This window comes from Saccharomyces eubayanus, chromosome XIV (assembly GCF_001298625.1).
Source record: "Saccharomyces eubayanus strain FM1318 chromosome XIV, whole genome shotgun sequence".
NCBI classification, from domain to species: domain Eukaryota; kingdom Fungi; phylum Ascomycota; class Saccharomycetes; order Saccharomycetales; family Saccharomycetaceae; genus Saccharomyces; species Saccharomyces eubayanus.
In genome coordinates this window covers 725,031-750,213 of record NC_030973.1, presented here as the reverse complement: position 1 = coordinate 750,213, position 25,183 = coordinate 725,031, and the positions used below count along the sequence as shown (strand labels likewise).

Here is a 25,183-nt window from a genome sequence, read left to right as displayed (position 1 = left end):
TGGTGCACTGACTAGACTCCGCTCCACGCGATCGTGACAGAAATTCAGAAAATGATAGGAGCCGTAAAAGAGGTATATAAGTCGCAAGCGGTTGACACCATCCAAATTGTAAGCTTTTACCGTCAAATACAAGATAAGCAATTATGTCGAATATTACTCCAACATTCCACAAGACTCAAACTCAAGACGGTGTGAAGGTCTGGTACCGTGAGGCAGGTGAAAGAGGGAACCCCATAATTGTTTTACTACATGGGTTCCCCACATCTTCTAACATGTTCAGAAACCTCATTCCTTTATTGGCTAGACACTTCCATGTCATTGCCCCAGATTTGCCCGGGTTTGGCTTCTCAGAGACACCGGATGACTACGACTTCAGTTTTGACGCGTTAAGTGACACAATTGGATATTTGCTTGACACTTTGAGTATCGATAGGTACTTTATTTATATATTTGATTATGGTTCTCCGGTAGGCTTCCGGTTAGCCTTGAAAAATCCTTCCAAAATTAGAGGGGTTATCACTCAAAATGGCAATGCTTACGAAGAGGGTCTTGACGACCGCTTTTGGGGTCCTTTGAAGGAGTATTGGAAGTCATATCAAAGTGACCCGAAATTTGTCAAAGCTCTCTCTTCATACATCCAGGATCCTGCCAATGTCATCTCTCAGTACCATGGCGGAGTTGCGAATACTGAGTCTGTTGATCCTGCTGCTTATACGCTGGACATTGCGCTCATTCAGCGTGTAGGTCAAACTGACATTCAATTGAAGTTGTTCTTTGATTACCAAAAAAATGTCAAGTTGTATCCCGAATTTCAACGGTTTCTAAGAGATTCGAACATTCCCGTTCTAGTTGCTTGGGGTCGAAATGACACCATCTTTAGTGTTTCCGGCGCTGAAGCCTACCGGAAAGATGTCAAAAATTTAAAGATTGTTTACTATGATACCGGCCATTTTGCTCTTGAGACTCACGTAGTTAATATTGCTAAGCAAATTATCAGCGTCTTTGGAGAGAAGGCTTGAAACACTACGTTTTTTACGATGATTTTTTTTTTTAAGTAGAGTTTTCTATATTTGCTTTAAATATACCGTTTAGCCAGTTCTCGGTTCATCCAACGTGCGTACCAAGATATGGAGATTCTTTTCAATGTAATGGTTAGTCGAATCATGCTAAAACTGTGATTTGAGAAATACGCCTACAGTGAAACTCCTCCATATTAAAATCTAACTTGTTGTGATTCATTGACCCTCTATCACACCATTGAGAATATTACCAAGTGATCTTCAGATAATTCCGTTATATTATGCGACTAGCGCATCTTCGGATCATCGTGCTCGATCGTTGGCGGAAACCATCATCAATAAGAGTACCTCGTCTTTGTATAGGATTAATGACTTTTAAATACGTACTACGTTATTTGGATGGAGAGAAAGGATTGTCGATATCTGAGTTTCTTTCCGACTGTAACGCAAGATCAGCTACGAATATTCTTGGTCTCATAAAATTTTTACTAGTGAGAACGAAGAAAAAAATAGTTTTGCCTTAATGAAGAACTTCGCTTCTTTCAAACCCTAGAATTTTCCATCGTTTTTAGCTGTTAAGTCTTTAAACAGCGTGATTGGTTTGGAATTTTTTACTCTGCCGTAGCAAGAATAGACTCGCTGATTTCTCTATCCTTCTTCCTCTCTCGCACACGCCATATGCGCTCATATCGGTTAGTACTTAAATGAAAAGCAACTATTATAAAGATTTTGAACGTCAATTTGGTGTCAGTCTTTTGCATGTGAAGCTCGAAATTGCTTTCAGTTGACTGTGACCGGTGTATGATTCGTATAGCCGCAAATATTTACAATACCATTCGAGATGGTGTGTAATTTCTACTCCCCGTGAATGGCACATTTATCCTCGAAAGGCAGCGGCAGGAAATTGTATGCGCTGTAAGGCACGTATTTTTCACTACTGTGCCGATCAAAACTAATTCTGTTCTCTTTATTTGTTCCATACAAAAGAAAAAAAAATTATTCCTCGCAACAGTACAGTAAACCAAGGTATCTCATTTTGAGTTTGGGATTTCGAGTATAGAATAGGGGTCCATTCCGGCAAATTTTCTGATCAGTTAATGTTTTCTAGGGTTTTGAAAAGATGTACATGCCTCACAACAGTAATACGACTTGATACCAATTTCTTCAATAGTATACAAAGCTGGTACTTTTCTGAGCCATCTCAAAATGGGCCGGACAAATGTCGTATTTGCAACTAATAAGCTTGAATATTCAAAATAATTTTGGCTCTACATGAGCGACACCTATATCCAAGAATATCGACTACTTTAGCACAGAATTCCAGTGGCTTTATCCAGAAATACCAACTAAAATGCAGCTACTTAGATGAGCAGATAGGTGCAAAGTAGCGCTGTTGAAACATTTTGTTTCGGTACAGCTCAAAAAGGACGGCAAAAAGAATCAATGAATTATTCAAAACACTATACGGAAAAGATTCTTCAGGTGGCATTGGATCAAAATGCAACGAAAGACATGGGGTACTAATGAGTTCAAAATGATTGTAGTTGAATCAATGATAATTCTCGTAGCCCGTCTCATTCGATTGTTGTTATCCAAATGCGTAATTATCAACTAATAGTAGCGCATAGGCTTTGAAGGGAGAACCACATTATACATAACTAGAAAGGATTCTATAAAACTTATTGCAGAAACCGAATATGTCATAAAATGAGCTTCTAACGGCATCTCTGAGTAGAACGGTTCGATAAAAAGCTATTAAGATGAGTTCCAATCAAGCATACATCCCCAAAACTCAACGAAACCATCAGTGTTCGAGCCTATTGTAGTACCTTTTGGTTCACTTGAAGCTTTAATTAAATCAATAAGCTTTTGTTCAATCGGGAGTAATTGGATTAAATCTTGTAATATCTCTATTGCTAAAACATATTCGAACAAATCACTATCTTCCAGAAATTTTATAGCTTGCGTATATCTTAGAAGTATAACACATGAAACGCATAACGTCAGTGATGCAGTCCTGAAAGGATAACAGAAATTCCAATCCAAATGTTCTATGATTTCTTTTTCATTTTTGGGAAACTGTTTTGTGTAATGACTCCAGATTTCATGAATTATTGATTTTGCAGCATTCACTGCTTCTAAGGACTTTGCACAAATTAGGTACGGGTGATATAATAGAAAAGACGTCTGAGCTTTAAAACTCGATAGCTCTAACATTAACACCCGACTTCTATAGAAAAGACGTTCTTCGAATACGGGACAGCTTTTCAACCTATTAATTTGAATTGAAACTTCTTCAAGCTCATTTTGCAACCTTACAAACTGGTCCTTATTTGTCGGACCCGAAATGTACAGTTGCTTGAAAATCTTGCCTTGTATTGCAGCTAACTGAATTCTTAATTGCATGAATTGTATTGAAAGTTCGGATCTTTTATTGTCGAGTTTCAGTTCACAAGGTAAAGGCGTCGTGATATCTTCTAGAGTAATAAAAGGTCTTCTTCCGTGGAAAGTTGTTAACATGCAAGACGAACACCAAATATTCCAGAATAGTAAAATCAAACCAACTCCGTCGGCATTTAATTCAAGTAATTCTTTGCATTTTTCTCCATTGGTTAAGTTCAAAGCAACCGCGATCTGCAAAGCATTTATACTCAAATATAGTTGACCTTCTAAAGATATCATCATAGTCATAAAATTAGCCATTAGGACAAGACCACAAAATCCATCGATTGTGGGAGAAGGCAGCAGATCGGGGATTAACGCCTTTGCAAAAGTATAATAGTTATAAGCATCTGCCGTCAATGTTGGGATACCATTCTCTGATAAAAGAGGATAATCATCGGAGCTCGATTGATTTAGTAACTCCCTCTTTCGGATAGTTAACGACCCAAGGCACAATGAGGTTGCAAGCAGAAACTTTTCATCACTGCTTCCTTCTATAGATTCTAAATCTCCGTATCGGAGTTCCAAATCAAGAAGATGTTTTTTCGATATTCCTGGTGGAGCGTGAGACTCGTCCTCAAAAAGGATATTGATCAAATGAGATCGATTGATAGTATAGTTTTCACTCTCAGTCACTCCAGTTACACCACTAGTAAGAATGTTGGAGTCTGTGGCACATGGAGAGTATGATGTGCCTTCTTGCCTCATTGGAAAGAAACTATCTCCCAGTAGTTTCAAAAAGTCATCAATATCTGCACCTTCAGTACTGAAATCATTAAAGTTAAAATCTGCTGGAAGAGAATTGTCCCATATACCTGTATCAGCAGCCGAAATCCCAGTTGTTCCAAATTCTGGTATATCTGGCTCCAGTTCTGCTGTTTCTATTCTAGTCTTATCGGAAAGAAGATCTTCACTACGTTCTTCGTTTCTTTCCAAAAATTTGTTCTCGTTACTGATATTTTGATTCTTAAACACGAAAACCCTCGAGCCGTTTTGGATCTTTCTCTTATCTTTTCTTCTATCAGTACAATAGCTACATTTTTCGGGCGTCTTTAGCTTATTGCACCTACCACATGGAGTATTCCCATCACATTTCAATTTTCGTTTCTTACAAACAGTACAAGCCAGACTAACGGCCTTTTTCTTGAGTCTATCTGGTCCAATCATACCGATAATTTCTGACAGCCAGCCTTTATCCGATTTGATATCGGATTAGAGTATACAGAAAGACTAATGCAATCATTTAATTTGCACGCTTGAACTCAAATGGTTTAAATCTAGTTTAGCGCTTAAAGTGATATTAAAGGAAACGCATTTTTCAATGGCGCCGTAAAAAGAGAACAATAGATGTTGGTCTAAACAACTCGAAAGAGTACAACGGAAAGTTAAAGGGGAGCCCCATAATGGTGTTTAGTGTAGAGATCACCGTTTTGGGTTTTTTAAAAGTGCAAACAAAATCGTGGGTGCAAAATCAAAGGTATGCTGTTCTTTGTACCCATCTATCAAGAGTACTTTAGATTTATACTATAATTGTCCAATTTAGGTATTCACATTATTTGAAAATCCAGGGCGGTCTACAGTTATGTTGATTATTGGTGTTGTTCTTTTTATTTGATGTTGAAACTTCAAACAAAAAATAGATTACTTCAGATTTTTTTTAAAGATGTGATGTGGTGTGGTACTGTTTAAAAGTATTGAATCACTTTAAATAAAATTTAATTAGAATCGATCGATGGAGTCTCATCCACGCCAATTTTGGCTGCCAATTTAGGGTTCAAGCGTTTCAAAACGTTGTTCAGTACCCCGAAGTTTGACTGGATTTTTTAATCTCGAGATCAAGACTTGACCACAAGTTGGGATAGCCACTTCAAAATGACAACGGTTACGAAACCGTTGTCACTAAAGTTTAGCTAATTTGTGACACAACCGCATGGTTGCTAGCATGAAATGCTGCAATACTATTGCATTGAAATGGGTGCTCATATGTTCCCCGTGCTAAAGCGGAATATGAATTCCTAATTGGGAAATGATTCACCGAAATCAATCAATATAAAGGTGGAAAAACAATACCTACTATTTACTAAAATACTGTGTTATTTGTTCAATTGCATTTCAGTTAACGTTGGAATAAAAAACTAAAATGAAAAAGATGCAAGATACCAAGAAAAAGAGATTTCTAAGATATTTGGCAGTATTTTTAATTGCTGTTCAATTTAGCTTTGATTCTTGTGTATATCTGTCAAGTGTGGTTGAATACATCAAAGAAGTAAGTAGAAATTGAATTGGATGAATTTTAATGAATCAATATACTAATACATTGAAGAATAGCACGAGCAACCCGGATGATTATCTGTTTATAATGCAAGCAGTTTCTGCATCTGTACAGGTTTTTGTTTCACTCATTATTGGAAATATTGCTGAGTGGGTCGGATCCATTAAATGTGTTATAGTGATACTTTATTTCTTATCATTTGTGGGTAATTTTCTTTATTCATGTGCGGGCGCTGTGTCATTAAACACCTTGCTCGGTGGACGCATTATTTGCGGCGCAGCGTCTGCTTCAGGCGCAATAGTCTTCAGTTACATTACATCCATTACTCCAAATAGGGTTGTTGTGTTCAAACTTCTATCAATGTACAGAACAGCAGCCGGAATTTGTATGGCGCTGGCTCAATTAGTTGCCATTTTTTTTGGATATTGTGACTTCAAAATTAAAGGATACCGCATTAATTCTTTCAACGCACCGACGTTTGCCTCCAGTTTTATAATTCTTGCGATATGCTTACTCCTAATTGTGGTTTTAGAAAATCCTGAAGTAAAATTTACCAAACTACAGAATCAGACTTTTCTTAGTGCTCTGAAACAGTTTCTTAGCGTTGGAAGAAAAAGACTTATTTCCTGTTTAATCTTATTATGGTGTATGTTCTTATCATCATTTATAATGAGTGAAGTGGTTTACTTTATGCCACTGTTTTTAACACTTAAAATACACTGGGATACCAAATTTCAAGGTATAGCATTTATGGTCGCATCTATATTAGGTGTGGCGGGAAGTTATTTTGCTCCAAAATTGATCAATATTCGAACTATCTTCAGGAAAGCTGAAGAAGACGATTTGAACTTGTCAGATACGATTAAAAGTGAAAAACTAGGGTTAGAAAAGAAAGATTATCTCTACTGTAATCAAGTTTTTTTGTCAATCTCTGCATTACTTATTTCACTGGTGGGACAAGCTTTCATGGTTGGAGCATCGGAAGCTTTGAAATATAAATCAATGCCGCCCACGAACTCTGGTATATTTTTTGTAGCAGGAATGTCGATTACTTTGCTAGGATATAACTTTTTGGCGTCCAGCATTCCAGCAATTTTTTCCACTTACATTGATCCAGAGCTGAAGGTTCGGTTGATGCCTTTAATTGGAGCCATATCTGGGATTGGTAAGTTAGTAGCACCCATTGTGTTAGCTGCTCTTTATAAAACAAAACCAGGGCTTCCGATTGCGGTCGGATTTGGTATGGTGTTGGTAGTTATTTCGATACCACCACTATTTTGGCTAAGAAAGAAAAGGTATTAAATCACTAAAGTATATACACACTCAAAATACTTGACCGGGTCCGTGTGGAAATCTCAAACAAGGACCATTACGTTACCATCAACTTCTGCTGCAAATTGAAGTGTAACTCAATTGAACTATTCATACTTTCATAAACAATAATCTAAAACATGTCATATAAAAATACGCTTCAAAGCTGCGCAGCATCTATGGAACATTTACGTCAAAGTAAGCATTCTTATTAAACTTTGGAGGGTCTATGGCATCATGTGCGTCAAGCAAATGAAGCTCGAGTCCTTGAGTTCCAGTTCATAAGGCACAGCAGCACTGGCTATACAATTTCCTGATAAAATCAATGAGAATGCCATTCTTGGAAACTCATTTAGTTGTTTTCCTTCAAATACGACGCGTTGTCTTGAAACTGTTCTGAGTTTCTCTTTCAAACACATGAGGACAATTTGTTTCATCCATAGAGAGCTCAAGTTCTAGACTTCCAAACTACTCACCAAATAAAAGTATTATACTTGGGCCATTACTAAAAGGTGCTCAATTATTCAAGCATGGTACTAACAACGTATGAGAGAAACACAATAATTATGCACACGTTTTTATTTCAGCCGAAGTTGGTCGGCAAGATCTTGAATTGTGTCATTTGAATAGTATTTGTGATCGGAAGAGAGCTAACTCAATAAACTGGAAAAACACTTCAGTAGAATGACGGTGTTCCTATCTGAGGAGTGATCTCCATGAGCGCGCTCACTTATCGCTCTATGCGATATGGAAATACCAATGAAGTCTAATTAATTAACCAGGATATTGCACAACTCGCTGGTTGACTGACTAAATTGAATGTAGAGAACAATCTATCAATTCTGCAATACAGGATTTCAATATCCTTCTTAGTGATGAGCTTGTACGGAAAATTTCCGTAGCAGAAGACTAGGTAGGCAACGTGTTGATCTCTTTATTCTGAATGTCACCTAAAAGTTTGCGTTTTGGGAGATGGCGTACCATATGAATAGGCTATCTCTTAGATGTTTTTGTAGTCTCGTGAATTCTCTTCTAGATTGTTCTACCGTATAATCTGCCGTGGGGAAATGTAAGGCCCTCTTATGAGACGTTCAACTTGTGCAATATTATCAGTGGGCATATTTGAGATAAACATTCCTTGATCAAAGTGGATGATTTTGGTAGGTTCAACTTTCAAAACCAGACGTAGACAATCTCGGCAGCTTTACTATCGTTTCAAACAAATCATATACACTGATTTTGTTATACATTCATTTTGTTCCGAAGAAATGAATTATTTAGACTTCAATTGCAACGTTGCTAACAAGATGTTTTCAAGAAACCAGTTCCAGTTTAATTTTTTCCAGACTTTCACTCGTATTTACATTTTTCTAATTGTTTCATCTTACGATCATTAGACACTAAAGTCTATATCCGTATAAATTTTCGTTAATAATTTTTTTCGAACAAAACATTGGTTGATCTCTATCTGAATTCACACCAGATTCAGTAGACTAAAATGCTCAATTTGCGTATTCGATAAGCTTTTTTTCGGTGCTGTTGCTTCTCGTTTTTTCGAGACTATAAAAGCCGATCATTAAAGAAAAGGAGTATACACATTGTCCAAAAACTTGATATCCTAATCTAAAGCTTAACACATCATAAAAAGAAGGTAAAACGAATATGTCAAAACCGGATTCAGTACCTAATACACCTTTAACACCTTGGTGGGCAGCCAGGACTACTCTCAACGTTTTGAGGTCCTTCCAAATTCTTCTATCGGTAACTACTTTGACCTTGGCAAGTTGTACAATACACATGAACTATGGAGTTGACCGAATCCTTAGATTAAGTTTAGCGGTCTCCATCATATCTGTAATTTATTTTTTGATTATTAGGGTTTTACCAGTTTTGTTGATTTTGGTAATGGAAATCATTTTGTCTATCCTGTGGTTCTCTGCTTTCGTGACTTTGGCTTCTGATTTTGGTCCTAAGTCATGCAAAAATATGCCATACAGAATGAGTTACATACCGGACTCTGGTGGGAGTGTACATGATATTTACATCCCATACTCAAATATGCCACACGATACGAGTTCCGATTCGGTTTCTTGTAAGGTTGCTAAAGCTAATATTGTCCCGGAAGCCATTATGTTTATACTATTTCTTGCAACCACATATGTCTCCTATCTCGCAGTTGTATCGCAAGCTAGACAATGTGGTTCCAATACTAGGTCTATCTTAAAGGCAGCCTGTAAGACTAGTGTTAAGATGTTGCGCAGAACCATTCTATACTTGGAGAGCTGTTTTGAAGAAGACGGATCTCTTCTAGATCTTGAAGCTGACCAAGCGGAAAAAGTCGAAATTGCAGACGATGAAGAGTCAACTTAGAATGAGAAAAACGTTCAATCTGAATCAGAGGACTTTGAATAAATATCTCGGCTAATTCTTCTGAACTTTAAAGCAATTGAGATCCCTGAGTAGTTATAATTTCTGATGTTCCTTGAGAGCACCAGTCAATACCACCGTCTGGTGTACGCTTTATCAATACAACTATTTTTTCCTTTTAGTTGTTACATTACCATAACTCGCCATAGTGCCCAAGGCAATTATTTAAACTTATATATACCACGAAGTCTCCGTTGCTTTTTTCAAAAAACATACAAAGTCATGAAAGTTCCATAACAAAATAATACACTTGATTTTAAACCATTCTTTTTTCATAGTTCTTCATTCTTACATTTCTGTTTGAATTCAGAATTTTCTTGCGGATGTTCTGGATTTTAACGTCTCATTTGTGTACCTTGACAGTAAGACATTGTAAATATTAGTGATGTTAGGGAATATAATGCAAAACAATGAAACACTTAAATAAAACAACGGATGGAAGTTTGAGCTGTGCTAGCTATTAAACATTGCTTACGGTGGGAAATATCCGCCTATCTTGGTTTTCAAGCGATTTCTTTTTTTTTTTAAGCTGTGAACGGTTTCATGTAATTAGAAAAAGAAGATAAATATGGGTGATCGATCAAGTACGCCTTGTTATGAAATGGTGCGACACTAAATCTAGAGTCTGTGGCATGCAATTTCTGTCGCCTGGTGTATGTTCCTTTTTAGGCCACTCGAAATTTCCCTGAAAAAAAATCTTCATATATATGATCCCAAAATTAAGAATTTCAGAATTTGAGTCTTAGCAGGGTGTGTTTATGAAAACCATTTTCACTTGTTACAAATACAATAAATTAAGGATGTTATACATTAGAAATGTAATTAAATATAAAGGGAGTGCTTACCATGCTTGATATTCTTCCAAGTACTCAATTACGTTTGATGGATTTTTAATTACGGCTGTGGCGGTTTGATCTCTAGCGGTGTCAACAAAGACAGGTGGTCCACAACACACTACCGCGAGTGAACCAGAGTGAGTGACGGATTCTTTCAACAGTTCTTCAACGTTGGGCCTTCCTGCATGGAAAGTGGCAAATTCAAAATCGACATTGGAGATGCCACTTACAGAGAGGGGTTGCTCCGTATTTTCATTCTCAGAAAGAGCTTTCTCTGAATTATCGACAACGGAAGGAGTGTTCTCTATCACTATTTCGTCACTTTTAGATACTTTTGGGCTAATTGGTACACCTGGAGTTGCATCTTGCTTAGAATTGTAAATATGAACATGAACATTCAGATCTTTCAAAACCATCAGTTCCTGCTTACACGCGTTAAGCATATCAAACCCTCTAACTGCTACTATTAGCTGAACAAAATTCTTTCCGCTTGCAGCTGTTGTTTTTCCTAGCTCGATAGCATGGGCAATTGGACCAGGAAGACCTGATCCACCTGCCAAAAGTAATACATTATCAAAACGATGGGCAGCCGACTTGGATCCATATGGGCCTTCGATAGCCAACCTCATGGAAGCCCGGCCGCCTTTGCGTTCCACATAGTTCTTTACTAATTTTGTCACACCCTTCTTTGCCTTCAAAATGATGACCAGTTCACCATCCCTTACACAAGAATCCATAACCGTGAATGGATGTGACTGCCAAAAGCACAGAGGGCGTAAGAAAGAGACAAACACATATTGTCCCGGTTTTGCTTTCCAGAAATTCTTTGGTTTATTTATTGTAACGCGGATCAAATCAGAACCGACTAACTGCAAGTCGGCCTTTGGAAAACCTAAGAGGGCAATTCTAACGATACGTACGATTCTGTCGACACCCCAAATTGCTATCGCGGCATAAATCCACTCAATGCCACTATAAATAGTAACGTGTTCCCAACATGCATACAAGAACATAGCAGCAAATACTATATGGAGGGCCATAAAAGTTTCATAGCAGTGTCTTCTAAAAGCTGCAATGGAAAAGAAAATCAACATTCCCGCTAAACAAGTAGCAGCGATACCAAATTTCCAGAATGTTTTTACTTTAACCATATCCCATTTCTTATAAAACAAGTAGTAGTTTGTGAAGGCGGCAGAGTGAATCACGGCATCAAGAAACATCATTCTTCCAAGCCACTTGTGGAATACGATAAACGAAGTGTGTTTCAAACCAGAAATAAGTTGTAGAAAGTTATTTCTTCCTGCAAATAAGATAATCAGCGGTATATGTGCAAATGAAAGTATACCACTTCTATAAGCAACGAATTGTGCCACTTCTGCTCTATGACCAGCGAAAATGATATGGTAAGGGTCATACTGATATTTGTAAGACATGAAAATGGTATGGAGTATCAGGTATCCCAAAATGACCAAGGTTTCGAATCTAGTAGGAATATAGCCAGTAAACACTTTTAGGTATGAAAAAGGTTCTGCATGCTTTTTCCAAAGGGTTGGTAACGTGATATAACCCCTCACATAATTCATCAGTTTTTGCTTGAAGATTAACTTTTTTATTGGAGTGTAGTCCAAAAAACGAATTAAACCGGCAATTAGCATAACACCCACAAAGTATGCACAAATGATGCCCCCAAAATAATAAGGAATATCGTGGTTATAGTAGTAGCCGTAATATGCATCATAATAACCTCTTCTTAGCGTAGAGTTGACTACAATAGGAAATGTTACATTGACGGTGGCTTTGGGTTGTTCTTGAATATAGTGTGATCCGTTATTCAATGAAGTATAAAATTCGGCATCAGTCATATTCAGAAATTTTGGTGTGTAGCAAAACTGTCTCATTTCTTCGAAACCCTTCTCTAGGGTTTTGTTTGAATACCCTTTCTCGAACGTGTCTTCGTAGAGACAATATAGCATCGATTGAATTGCAGGCTCATAGCGACATATAGCGGACCCATTGTATGCCCAATTCTCTTTACGCAAACCGACATAACATGAATAGATTGATCTTCTTTCATGGGTATTTACCAGAGAAGTCTTACTAGGAGGTGCTTTTGCAGCGGAAAACTGGAAGAACAGAAGGATAGTTATAAATGACGTCAAAAACATCATCCTCGTTGTCTAGCTTGTGGAGTTTATCCGGAAGATATCAAATGATTGAAAAGAGAGAATGCAGAGTCACAACAAATACTTTTTAGTTTCTTTTGTAGTTTATATGGATGGCTGTTTGTTATCTACAACTAAGAAAAAAGAGAAAAAATGGTAGGTGTTTACGAGTATTCTGCACAATCACAAGAACTACTAGGGCTTGGAGTTTCCCGCTAGAGAAGCTACCTTAGGCACTTGCCTGGCAAGTGCCTATGTGTTTGTCTTTACGATAAAAATTTTTTTTTTCCAATGACTAAAAGTATTGGAAGCTCATGCTCGTGGGTAATCATCAGTAGTCGAAGGATGTATCGGATCTTTTTACAAAACCTTCGTTCGTTTTGAGTCTTCTTCATCCAGGGTMCTATAAAACTAGGTGCAGTCGTCTTATTTGTTGAGTGCCTGTTTCAAATAGGGTGCAAATGTCAAGACGGTCTTGCATAAAAAAGAAAAAAGCGTTGCTTTCGGGAAAAAGTTGTTCCAGCTTACAAAGCCAAGGTCCCATCTTGTACGTGATCACTCTGCCTATACAATTACGTTCTTGAATAAGCAGGTTCCCCTCTTCTAGAATTGTTCCATGGCATACGCTGTTTGTTTCCTTCTTTTCAGCCACGTTACTCTTCGCAGAACCATCTTTCAGTGCTAGCGCCCGCTCTATCCGAAAGATGTCATTATAACACTGTGTTGAAAAAAAAATGGAAAAAATATCGTTCAGACAGCTATGATCTCGACAGATGGATTAATTCACGCCGTTGTAGGGCTGAGCGACAATGAAAAGCTTGGTTGCCTATACGACATAACTGGGTGTCAAGAATCGGTCACACGTGCATCATACAAGGTATTGTTTATGCGATGAAATTTTTGCGCAAGCTGTATCAGCCACTGTTACTATCTCAAAAAAATATCGGAAATTTACAAGGTTGCTTTCTAGCGAAGCCTTGTTGTATCCAATGAAGCCAGGGCATAGTAGGATTGAACCGTTCGATAAAGTAGACCGTAAATAACAATATCCTTTCACCATTGTTAAAAGGAGGAGACGTAATTTTACCACTACAGTGTGAACTGGGGAATCTTGAAAACATGAAAACGTACTCGTAGGGATACTGTGTATTAATGTCCGTAACTCTCAAATAGGATAATCTTGACCTGTTTGAGGGAAATTTTTGGACAGTCTTGCGCCTAGGATAACCTGTTTCTGTCTGTTATGGGTAAAATGAGATATTTTGTTCTTGAAGATGTACGCTATTGTGGCGGTTTTGATTTTATAATGGCTTCTAATGCTCGTAATTCTTAACTGCACATTATTATAATTAATCGAAAATCATATCAGTTGAATTGGTAGTTTATAGGGCCTATCACTGATTTTTAAGAAAATGAATGTCATACATTTACGTCTAAATATAAATGTATATAAGTTTCTGAAATGTTCGGAAGTATTAAGAATTGCCTCTATAGATTCAATATTTTTTTTTCCCCAGAGTTTATCTATACTGTCGAGTAGAATACGTTGCATTCCTTGGTACAAGGAAAACCTGCATGTTCTACAAGACAAACAGGGTAAATACAGAGGTACTCAAATCTGTCCATGAAAAGCTCCGTCTTATATAACGTCATTCCACAGTTGTACAATTCTTTCATAAGATTTCTTCTGGTGTTCTGTAAACTCTATCAGTGTTCCATACTCTCCCTTTTTATACTTTGTGCAATAATTGTACCCAGCACATTCGGTGTTTTGTGACCAGGGAGACTTGTTAACTTCAGGGATAATGACATTTTCGAGTTTCACGGGTGATCGATAGTGCTTTTGTAGTTCATCTACACTTTCAAATCTAGACGCAATATCTTTACGTTTAGTGTAGTCATAAACCCAGCATGCTTTTTTACAAACAGATAGACCACCGTTTAGCCATAGAACATTACCATGGATGTCTGTATGGGATAGTTGGATCGAACACATCTGGGCGCTATCAGGTGTGCTCAAATCCTTCAATGCTCCCACGTTTGAGGCCTCTACTGGATGAAAAGTGAATGTATCGTTAGATAATAATAAACCAAGCCAAAACCATTCTTTGTCACCGTAGAAGTATTCTTGAATAGGTGAGAACTGCAGCATCATTGAAACTAATAGACTGGAAAAGTGTTTCTGTTTGTCTAAAACTAGTAAACCGCTTTCCATGTAATGCTTTTGATGCTTGGTAACTAAACTTTCTACGGCATCCATGGCCATGTCATCCTTCAGACGATTTTTCAACAAGTCGAGATCCTTTTTTGAATCCAAGGGTATACCCAGACAATTATCAATCACCTTCTTTAGGACATTGATTTGGTGCGATCCCAGTTTGGAAGTTGGGAAGCCTCGGTCCTTGAAAAAAAGTGTCCCAGTTCTTTTAAACTCGTCTATTTCATAAAATGTATCCAATGAGACGAATGGTACAGTATCAGAATCTAGAAGAATCGGTATTTGAAAAGAGCAAAAAGTAATTGCTAACCATTTATTCGAAAACCGCTTGAACTTGGCCACATAGTTGTCCTTTAGCAGGCTCTTTACGTTTAGAAACCACAGCTCTTGTGGAGGATAATCAAGAGATTCAGATTCCCTTGCTGACGCTATCAAAAGCTGTTGGTAGTTCTCACTTAAATCAGACTTGTGAACAATTTCAATCGGCAGTGAATTATTCAATAGTCGCAAGACCCTTATGAGTCGGATTGAATCGGCTACCTGGTAATCTGACACACTCATTACTAAGCCCTTCGAGCCATTTTGAACAGCTGAAACTAACCAGTTCTCCCAAAACGGCTTGCTAATGTTGAACTCGATGCGTGACGTCCCTATGAATGAGTTATCCGTTGTGGAGAATTCTAATACCTGTCCACGATGAGTACTTCCATCAAATCGGGAATGAATCGGCCAAAAATCTTGAATGTCTCCATTATGCAACGTTGGAAAATCCATGTATGGAAATAAGCTGCCTTCCACCTCGTGGAGAAGTGGAACATCATGATCAATTGAGGTGTTTTTAGTACATTGCTGGTATAACTGGATATTGAATAGAGATTGTGTTAGCGTTTTCACATCTCCGTGACCTCCGTTTATGAAGGATAAAAATGTTTTCCATATGCTTGGATCATAAAACTCATTTGCTCTTTTACTACTTCCAGTTTGAGCTAGTTCAGACAGACATTGAATCGTTTTAGATGATGCATTCTCCTTCTGTGTTCGGAAATTATCCAAAAGTAAATAGTTACGAGAGCATCTGAAAAGGACTACTAGAAATAATGATGATATGAGGACTAGTGTTACCAGCTTTTTTGTCCTTCGAACGCGAAAACCCATATTTCCTAGCAGCCTGTTTTTGACACTTCTTTTTTGTCCTGAAAAGACCCAATTTGCAAGCCTACAATTTTACTACGTCCTAACATTTTGTGAAGACCGTTCGGTCATCAATATGAGTGCTGTGGTTGGAATAAATGTATCGATCTTGGCAAAAGAGGCATGGCATTTAAACTAAATCAAACAGATTATTCAACTAACGACGGGTAACTTTAGTTAACATAAACAGCTGCCTGCAGTATTAGAGTATAAACTCGAACTTCAAGGTTTTAAAGAAAGTAGTGTTGGGTTTCTTGAGAGCATGTAATAAATATCAGTTCATTTCGATGTTAAATTGTTCCTTGTTATTATAGTAGAACGTTTTGTTCCCGTCTTGGTAGGAGTTTGGGATCTGGTGTTGATAATTTTGCGAATCGTTAATTCTAGATTAAATCTGTTGGACACAACTCGACATCAGCACATCGATCTCCATTTTAAGCAGCAGGAGAGTGGCCGACAGACAAGGAGTTAGAATTAGCAGTAGGTTGTACACCAAAGACAACTCTTGAACCACCATTTTACGGGACTTTTCGTGGCGTCATGACCTCTCTACGAACTTGAAGCGCTTTGAAGTCTTCCAGGATTGTAGTTATCATGCAATGTCCACAGGCAGGAGGATGTTGGACCTGTAATTTTACTTCTGTCCTTGTTTGAGTAACCCTTCAATTGCATGGGTTTTAGTCATGTTCTGATGACTTGGGGGTATCGATTACATTGCAATTGCCACTTGCGTAAGCCAAAGACGAGCTGCTCAGGTCTGTTTAAAGCCTTTTATTGTATCGCACAAAAAAACCTCAAACAACGAACAATGCTATCAAGACGGCTAGCTTTATATGTTATTTTTCTGAAGCAAATAATACAGGAGAGTAATTCAAAATGGTAGCTTAAAATATAGTGAATATCATTATTAGATCTTTACACAAAAATAAATAGGGACGTACAGGAGAGTACCATTGCTGATTGCACTAGTTAGAGAAAAAAAGAGGCCGAACTCGTCATAAATTTGGAATCTGAATCACTGGTTCGAATAGGTTTTCCACTCCTGTAAGACTTCAATCAGGGCTTTGTTAACCTGCGTCAATTCTTCCGTTGTAATCACATAAGGTGGCATAATGTAACATAAGCAGTTGAAAGGTCTGATATGAACGCCCCTGGATATGAACTCCTTTTGGAACCACTTCGGGTCTGTCTTTTTGTACAGCTCCACAATACCGACGGCTCCAACAACCGACACACGTTTGACAAGGGTTCCCATTAGCCCATTGTCTGGATTCTTGATGTATTCGTACAACTCTTTGTAGATTTGATTTTCAATTCTCGACACTTGTTGTTTCCATTCACCACGTAGCAGGATATCCATCGACTTTTCCGCAACACTGCATGCTAAAGCATTACCCATGAAAGTTGGACCATGCATGAAAATACCACCTGTTGGACTGTCTGGGGAGGCAATTCTAGAAGCGACCTTTTCGTTGGTCACTACCGCGCTCATTGTCATGTACCCGCTAGTTAACCCCTTCCCAACGCACACGATGTCAGGAACTACTTTAACTTGTTTAGCAGGGCTGATTCCCAGCTGGTCCTGATATTTTTGGCAGTGTTTGAATGCAAATATCTCACCAGTTCTGCCAAATCCAGTGGCAATCTCATCAATGATAAACAGGATATCGTATTGGTTACATAGCTTTTGGACTTCGATCAAGAACTGTGGGTGATACAGCCTCAACCCGCCGGCACCTTGCAAGATGGGTTCCAATATGACAGCACAGATCTCATCACTATGCAGTTCAAACTGTTTTTTGAGGTCATCGGCTTCACTTTCATTCCATGTATCCTCGAATTTGTTCTGACTCGTAGGCAAACCTTCGAGAATAGTAGGAGCTTGAGTAAATATGTTTTTGCTGAGACGATCTTTGTAGATGTGATGCATGGAGTTGTCCGGATCACACACACTCATGGCACCAAAAGTGTCTCCGTGATACCCGTTTTTAATCGTCAAAAACTTTGTTCTGTTGCTTCTGGATTTATCCGCCATGTTGGACTGTAGAGCCATCTTCAAAGCCACTTCCACTGCGACAGAGCCGGAATCTGCTAGGAAGCAGTATTGCATGGAGGGCTCGTCGATCACTTTCAATAGTTTTTTAACAAGGTTCACGGCTGCCTTGTGAGTGAACCCGCCAAGCAAGACATGAGAAAAATCCATCATTTGGTTTGTGAGGGCCTCATTTAATTCTGGATTGTTGTAGCCATGAATCACGCACCACCAGGACGACATAGCGTCAATCACCTCAACGTCCACCGGGGAGTCGGTATCCAACACAAGCTTACAGCCGTGAGCGCTCTTCACTGGGAAAACATTCAATGGGGCCTTTAACGACGTGTAAGGATGCCAGACGTGTTTTTTATCAAACTCTAGTAACTCTGCAACAGCTGGTGTGTATGTGATTTCGGAAGACATTGGTTATTTGAAATCTGAAAGAGATCTAGAATTATAAATCCTCACAAAATCCAAAGAGCATGAACGCAAAAGCGGTGGCTTTTTATAGCTCACAATTATTGGATAGACCAAAATAAAATCCCGCTGGTAGTTCGTATACTCAAGTATATAAAGAGATGCATTTTCGCAAAGCCAAATCAGAACTGCAAAAAAATACTCGAACTCGCCAACACTCACGTCATGAACAGCAAACCTCAACAAGAAGAAGAACAACAACAACAACAACCAATCGTATTCGTCACCGGTACAGATACTGATGTCGGCAAGACTTTTGTATCTGCATTGCTGGTACACAAATGGAAAGCTGCATACTGGAAACCCGTGCAGACAGGAATTGAGTCAGATCAAGGTGACTCGGAGACATTGAAAAATTTCAAAGTAGCCGCATCGACTTGGCAACCACGTATATTCACGCCCACGTATGTGCTGCAGAAGCCTCTGTCTCCGCTACAGGCCATGGAATACGAGCCTGAAGTGGACATCAAGTTGTTGGATTTTGCAGTTCCTGATGAATGGGACGCAGAGAGCCCACTGGTCGTAGAAGGAGCCGGTGGGGTCTGCGTGCCCATCACTCGCAAGCTGGAAATAACTACGGATCTGATTAAACATCTGATCGAGACTAGTAGTCATCCTGTGTACGTGGTTGTCGTGGCACGCAGCGGATTGGGAACTCTGAATCATACGTTGCTTACATGGAATCACCTCTGCGATAACGGTTTGAGAGGTCACTTGTTCGGGGTCATTCTTAATGGGGAACCCAATGAAGGCAACGTGCAGGTGCTCGAGAAGTTCGGTGTGGACGTGATCGCACAAGTTGGACAATGTGCTACGGCGCAGAACTTGGAAATGGCGCTGCATGGGCTGCCAACGGTGGAGTCATTGGTGACCCAACAAGATAAATAAATAGTTTAATTAGAAAAAGTGCAACACCTTCATCAAGTATATAAGCATCACGGCTTGGCCTGAAGTTCGGTATAAATCCTCATATCTCATGCTTATATAAAAACACTAACTTTTCTTTCTCTCTCGAATCACAGATTAAAAAACAAAACCAAGGTAAATATGTCAAGCTCGGAAGCGCCAGAAGTCAAGTTCGACAAGCATTTCAACTGGTGGTCCCTACTGGGCATCGCGTTCTCATTGAGTTGTTCGTGGGTCGGCATCTCTGCGTCTATGGCGGTCGGTATCGCCAGTGGTGGCCCGTTACTTATTATCTATGGTTTGATAATTGCTGCATTCTTCAGTCTGATGTGCGGCATCTCGCTGGGTGATTTTGCCTCTATACTTCCGAACAGCAGTGGTGGTTCGTTCTGGGTTCTTAAGATGTTGGAACAGGAACCAGGAACATTGAAAACTCCTGACTACGAGGACACTTCTGACGATGATGAAGAGGTATTTCTGGAGACCTATTGCCAAACGTGCAACGTCGAAATCTCTTCCAGACTTCAGAAGGCCACTYCCATGGTTGTGGGGTTGCTGAACTATTTCGGTGCCATTTTTACCACCGCCAGTGTCTGTTCGTCATTATCGATGAGTTGTATTGGTATTCATAAACTGTTGCACCCCGAGTATGAACTGAAACACTGGCATGTATTTGTAGGTTATCAGTGCATTAATGCCACTTTGACGCTTTTCAACGTCTATTCGTCTCCGTTGCCTTACATCTCTCAGTTTGGGCTTTACACATCCCTTTTGTCTTTTGCCATGACATTTATCATTTGTATTGTTTCAAGATCCAATAACACAGTGGACCCATGGCCCAAGGCTTCGAACGTCTTTGGAAACTTCGATAATCAAACGGGCTGGAATTCCTCCGGTATGGCGTTTGTTGTGGGCTTGGTCAATCCGATATGGGCGTTTGTCGGGATAGATTCTGCTACGCACATGATTGACGAAGTCGGTTACAGCAAATCGCGTTTCTTGGTTCCTAAGGTCATTATAACCACCATCGTCGTGGGGTTCATAACAGGTTTTATTTATTGTGTCGGTTTGTTTTTCTGCATCACTGACAAAACGGCTGTCGTCGAATCCATTCTACCCATCGTGGAAATATTTTATCAAGCCACAGGTAATAGAAATCTCAGTGTGTTTTTACAATGCATGTGCATCACCACAGGTTACGTTGCAGGTATCGCTAGCGGTACCTGGCAAAGTCGAATCTTACAGTCATTCGGTAAAAGTTATGCACCATTTTATAAAGAAGGTTCGCTGGGAAACAAGTCACTAAAAAAGCTGGCAACTTTGACACCCGGGTTCAAATCTCCATTATACGCTCACTTTTTGTCGCAGATCTGTGTTACAATCATTGGCTGTATTTTTATGGGATCTAGCACTGCATTCAATGCAATAATCACTGCATGTATTACCTTGCTACTCATGTCATATGCAGTTCCCTCCTTTATATTTGTCTTTGTTATCAATAAGGAAAACTTCACCAGTAGAATCGAAAACGATATAAATGGTATTAGCCGACCTAAGACTCGCCGTATGTCAACGATCCCCCACATTATCTGCATCCTATGGACCTTATTTTGCCTAATATTCTTGTCGTTTCCATACACGTTGCCAGTCACAGCAGGGAACATGAACTACACTTCGGTTGTGTACGCAGTAGTTTTCTGTATTATCAGCATTGTTGTCTTTCCTGCTTGCAGGCAATGATTTTAGATGTACAATCAATCCTTACATAACATTTTTAGCCATTTCTAGCATAAAAGCCTAAACTCTTTAATTTTCTCCTTCTTGTACTCGCAAAACAACTGGAATCATGCTGTTTGGTGGGAGAGCATTCTTCATCATATCGTGAGAATTCGAAATTTGTTGTTAGACACCATTATGTATCCATAGCAAGCGCTGTTAGATGTGGAATAGAGGGCAACAGCACCCCAGGGTGTAAGCCCAAGATTTCTCTTGTCTATATAAACAAAATTGAAGGTTTCATTGAGGATAGAAGGTAGACGTCTCAATGGCCACGGCACAAATCAAGCAGTTTTTAAGTTTATCTATGTTTCAAACTGGCTTACGCTGTAACATCAATGTTATCAGCACATTTTGACTACTTTAACATTAATCATCAGAGTCTCCTACCAAGAGGAGCGACAAGGTGGTCACAGGAAGCTGTTTCAGCTGTTTAAGTAGTTTCCCGACAGTGGGAAAACAACAAGACTGGTGAACTATGGACGAGTTATCTTTGCAGGTGCACAAATGACAAGTAGGAATTCTGCACAAAAAAAATGACGTATTCGTACGTGAAAATGTAGCAGAACTATCTTGGATGTGAATCTGGTCTAACCACACTGTATAGACGAAGGGCAACAGGAGCATCGAGTACACTCGACAGCCAGTCCTTCTTTCTTTTTCAAAATGTATTCTCCTCATTTTCTTTTCCATTGTGCTTCTTCTTACTCTTACTTTGCCAAGACATTAACTAGGTGTAAAGAAAACACATACGCACAGTTTTCCTCTTGGATGATGTCTTGCACTTGTGATGTAGACTTGCACCTCTGAGGTCGCACGGAATGCCACGCAATGCTGAAGCATATATGGAAGCTCTCTCTATCTTAATAAACTCAGACTAGTTGCATATTCAGGGCCTGTTGTGTCATATAAAATTCTGCGGACATTTTTAAGGAGCCTTTCCCACCTAGCGAAAACAAAGCATAGCGAAAAGCTACATGTTCATAAAAATTTTCATTTTCTTTTTTAAATAAAATAATTTTCGATACAAACTAAGTCAAAAGCCTCATCATTCGTTTGGATATCCGCTACTACTCTGTAGGTCAAGCTAATCATCAGCTCAACTATAAAGAGAATACACAGTCAGCCAGAGGAAAAAGAAATCGTGTATCAGTTTCTGAGGCAATAGTTATTGATTCTCTTTTGTTAAAGTAAAACAAGCCCATTTTGTCGTCAAAAGCACTAGCAGTCTTTATTTTACGATACTATTTCATGCTATTACTACGAAGCTGACATCCCTTACTATTTTATTTATTCGAAACAAAAAAACAATAGCAGTTACAACACTGAGCCAAAAGCCGAAGTATCATATCGAAATACATAGGATATAACAAACAGCTTTGCAATAGTTTCGCTTTTCTAATTATTATTACAAAAAAGAAAATCACTCGAAAAGAAAGTTTTAAATTTGAAGTTAATATAAATGGACAGATATACCAATAGGGACCATCCTGACTACGTTCCTGGTACATTTAACATCTACTCCTCTCAAAATTTGGAGAATGGTATCATATACGAGTCGAAGTTGAAAAAGAACCCCTCAGGAGTTGTTTTGATTCCTCAGCCATCATATTCGCCCAATGACCCGTTGAATTGGTCCGGTTGGAGAAAGATGGCTCATTTTGGTCTAATGGCCTTCATAACTGCGTTTACTGCCGCTACAAGTAACGATGCGGGCGCTGCTCAGGACTCCTTGAACGAAATTTACGGGATATCTTATAGTTCTATGAACACAGGTGCAGGTGTTTTGTTTTTAGGTATTGGTTGGTCTACTCTATTTCTGGCCCCGTTTGCCAACTTGTATGGGCGAAAAATTACGTACATCGTTTGTATCACACTGGGCCTCTTCGGAGCTCTATGGTTTGCCTTAGCTAAAAGAACCAGTGACACTATTTGGTCTCAACTGTTCGTTGGTATTAGTGAGTCTTGTGCTGAAGCTCAAGTGCAGTTATCTTTGAGTGACATTTTTTTCCAGCATCAATTGGGTTCCGTATTAACTGTGTATATTATGTGCACAAGTATTGGTACGTTCTTGGGCCCATTGATTGCTGGTTACATATCTGCCTATACTAACTTTCGTTGGGTTGGTTGGGTTGCAGTGATCATTTCAGGTGGACTTTTAGTTGCCATTGTATTAGGATGCGAAGAAACATACTTTGATAGAGGTAGGTATATGACTCCGCTGACCAGCAAGCAGTCTGGGTACGAAGACGGTACCACTTTACAAAACTCAGACAATACTCTCGTATCTCAAAAGAAACGTCACCTCGACGCTAACCTAGCCACACGAGAGAAAGGCATGGACATGTCAGAAACTGCCGAATTTGAAGTCAACAACGAAGAGGAGGTAACTATACCAGAGGCGCGCGAATTGATTGATGGGTCCAAAGAGCCTCTAAAGCCTTATACCAAGAGAGTAGCCATATTTACCAAAGCTACGAATTTGAAAGGGTATGGTTTTAAGCAATACTTCAAATATTTGAAGATCAACCTAAGGATGTTTTTATTCCCGCCCGTGTGGTTGTCGGGTATGTTTTGGGGTATTCAAGATGTTTTCTTGTCGTTTTATCTAACTACTCAAGAGGACGCATACTATGATCCTCCATGGAATTACAGTGATTTTGGCGTTGCAATTATGAATGTCCCCACACTTATCGGGGCTGTAATTGGTTGTATCTGTGCTGGTATTGTTAGCGACTATTTTGTCCTTTGGATGGCCCGTCACAACAAGGGTATTCTGGAGGCTGAATTCAGATTGTATTTTTCAGTTGCAACTGCAATCATTGGGCCTGCCGGTTTGTTGATGTTTGGTATCGGTACTGCTAGACAATGGCCATGGCAAGCTATTTATGTTGGATTGGGTTTTGTTGGGTTTAGCTGGGGTTGTTCCGGGGATATTGCTATGGCATACTTAATGGATTGTTACCCCGAAATGGTTTTAGAAGGTATGGTTTGCACTGCTATTATCAACAACACTATATCATGCATATTTACCTTCACCTGTTCCGATTGGTTAGCTGCATCTGGTACCGAGAACACCTACATCGCATTGGCCGTCATTAACTTTGGTATCACTGCTTTCGCCTTGCCAATGTACCATTATGGTAAGAGAATAAGACTGTGGACTAAGCAATGGTACTTAGAATCTGTCAATTTGAGAGATGGTGTGTAAGTTAAATAAGAATTTCTGTATTTTAAAAGTAGATAATCAAGAAAAACAATTACCTAATTCAATTTACATGAGAAGATCCAAACAGCAAAACACAGTCTCTATTATTGCGTACAGTGTTAGAGCTCCGGCTCTCGTAACACAAGAGTCTCTACTCCTTAAAATACTAGAGCATGGCATTACTGTAAAGATACGATCACTGTTAAAACCTAAAACCATTGTATGCACTGGGATGCACGCGCTTAAAACAAAGAAACACTTATAACTCTTTACAACCGCTTTCCGAAATATTTCTCGAGTATACAACTGTACGCTACTGACTAACAAAAATTGGAATACAACCGCTCTTCTTGATCTATATTTTTATTATATATGGATAAACACTAGCTCTATCAATAAATAGTTCGACAAGGCGGCAAGTCACTTATAAGGGATTCAAGATGATACACCATTGGCACCTTTGACAAATGGTACTCACCAAAAAGATTCACATCTTTGTCGCCAATTTCTCGAATTGAAAGTCAGTGGTGTACCTGGAGGGCTTTCCTCTACACCATTACAGCACATTCAGCGGCAAAGTGATAATTAGAAATGTCAAGATTACAAAACATAAATGACGCAAATGATAAGTCAAGCAAAACATTTTTTATGATAATATAAGATGATATAGAAAAAGCCGGTTAAAAAGGAGCCAATAAAAGATGTGCCTCTTGATGGTAGACGGCTAATCTTCAGAAATGACAGTTTAACAATAAGAAATTTATAATATTAATAATATACATATACATATACAAACATATACGCATCTAGCTATTTATACCATCAACCTCGTATTATTATGTTTTATTTTTTTTTTAGAACGTGGACAATGCAATTACATTGCTAACATCGTTTTCTTCATCT

The 25,183-nt window shown here is 38.9% G+C and overlaps 9 protein-coding genes across 9 annotated transcripts; 5 read left to right on the top strand and 4 right to left on the bottom strand.

Annotated features, from left to right (window-relative positions):
• Positions 1–143: 143 nt before the first annotated feature.
• Positions 144–1,019, top strand: DI49_4798 (epoxide hydrolase; the record flags this gene model as incomplete). Its single annotated transcript, XM_018367809.1, has 1 exon — positions 144–1,019. One exon carries the CDS (start codon positions 144–146, stop codon positions 1,017–1,019), a length of 876 nt encoding a protein of 291 aa, XP_018219933.1.
• A 1,755-nt stretch (positions 1,020–2,774) lies between these two features.
• On the bottom strand, positions 2,775–4,628 carry PUL4 (Pul4p; the record flags this gene model as incomplete). Its single annotated transcript, XM_018367808.1, has 1 exon — positions 2,775–4,628. The coding sequence occupies one exon, from the start codon at positions 4,626–4,628 to the stop codon at positions 2,775–2,777; it is 1,854 nt and encodes a 617-aa protein (XP_018219932.1).
• A 4,078-nt stretch (positions 4,629–8,706) lies between these two features.
• Positions 8,707–9,414, top strand: DI49_4796 (uncharacterized protein; the record flags this gene model as incomplete). Its single annotated transcript, XM_018367807.1, has 1 exon — positions 8,707–9,414. One exon carries the CDS (start codon positions 8,707–8,709, stop codon positions 9,412–9,414), a length of 708 nt encoding a protein of 235 aa, XP_018219931.1.
• Positions 9,415–10,312: 898 nt separating this feature from the next.
• Positions 10,313–12,475, bottom strand: FRE4 (ferric-chelate reductase; the record flags this gene model as incomplete). The annotated part of the gene is made up of 1 exon (XM_018367806.1): positions 10,313–12,475. The coding sequence occupies one exon, from the start codon at positions 12,473–12,475 to the stop codon at positions 10,313–10,315; it is 2,163 nt and encodes a 720-aa protein (XP_018219930.1).
• Positions 12,476–14,108: 1,633 nt separating this feature from the next.
• Positions 14,109–15,842, bottom strand: MNT4 (putative alpha-1,3-mannosyltransferase; the record flags this gene model as incomplete). The annotated part of the gene is made up of 1 exon (XM_018367805.1): positions 14,109–15,842. One exon carries the CDS (start codon positions 15,840–15,842, stop codon positions 14,109–14,111), a length of 1,734 nt encoding a protein of 577 aa, XP_018219929.1.
• Positions 15,843–16,893: 1,051 nt separating this feature from the next.
• Positions 16,894–18,336, bottom strand: BIO3 (adenosylmethionine-8-amino-7-oxononanoate transaminase; the record flags this gene model as incomplete). Its single annotated transcript, XM_018367804.1, has 1 exon — positions 16,894–18,336. The coding sequence occupies one exon, from the start codon at positions 18,334–18,336 to the stop codon at positions 16,894–16,896; it is 1,443 nt and encodes a 480-aa protein (XP_018219928.1).
• A 219-nt stretch (positions 18,337–18,555) lies between these two features.
• On the top strand, positions 18,556–19,278 carry BIO4 (dethiobiotin synthase; the record flags this gene model as incomplete). The annotated part of the gene is made up of 1 exon (XM_018367803.1): positions 18,556–19,278. The coding sequence occupies one exon, from the start codon at positions 18,556–18,558 to the stop codon at positions 19,276–19,278; it is 723 nt and encodes a 240-aa protein (XP_018219927.1).
• Positions 19,279–19,437: 159 nt separating this feature from the next.
• BIO5 (Bio5p) lies at positions 19,438–21,036 on the top strand (the record flags this gene model as incomplete). Its single annotated transcript, XM_018367802.1, has 1 exon — positions 19,438–21,036. One exon carries the CDS (start codon positions 19,438–19,440, stop codon positions 21,034–21,036), a length of 1,599 nt encoding a protein of 532 aa, XP_018219926.1.
• Positions 21,037–22,534: 1,498 nt separating this feature from the next.
• HOL1 (Hol1p) lies at positions 22,535–24,283 on the top strand (the record flags this gene model as incomplete). Its single annotated transcript, XM_018367801.1, has 1 exon — positions 22,535–24,283. The coding sequence occupies one exon, from the start codon at positions 22,535–22,537 to the stop codon at positions 24,281–24,283; it is 1,749 nt and encodes a 582-aa protein (XP_018219925.1).
• Between the last annotated feature and the right edge of the window lie 900 nt (positions 24,284–25,183).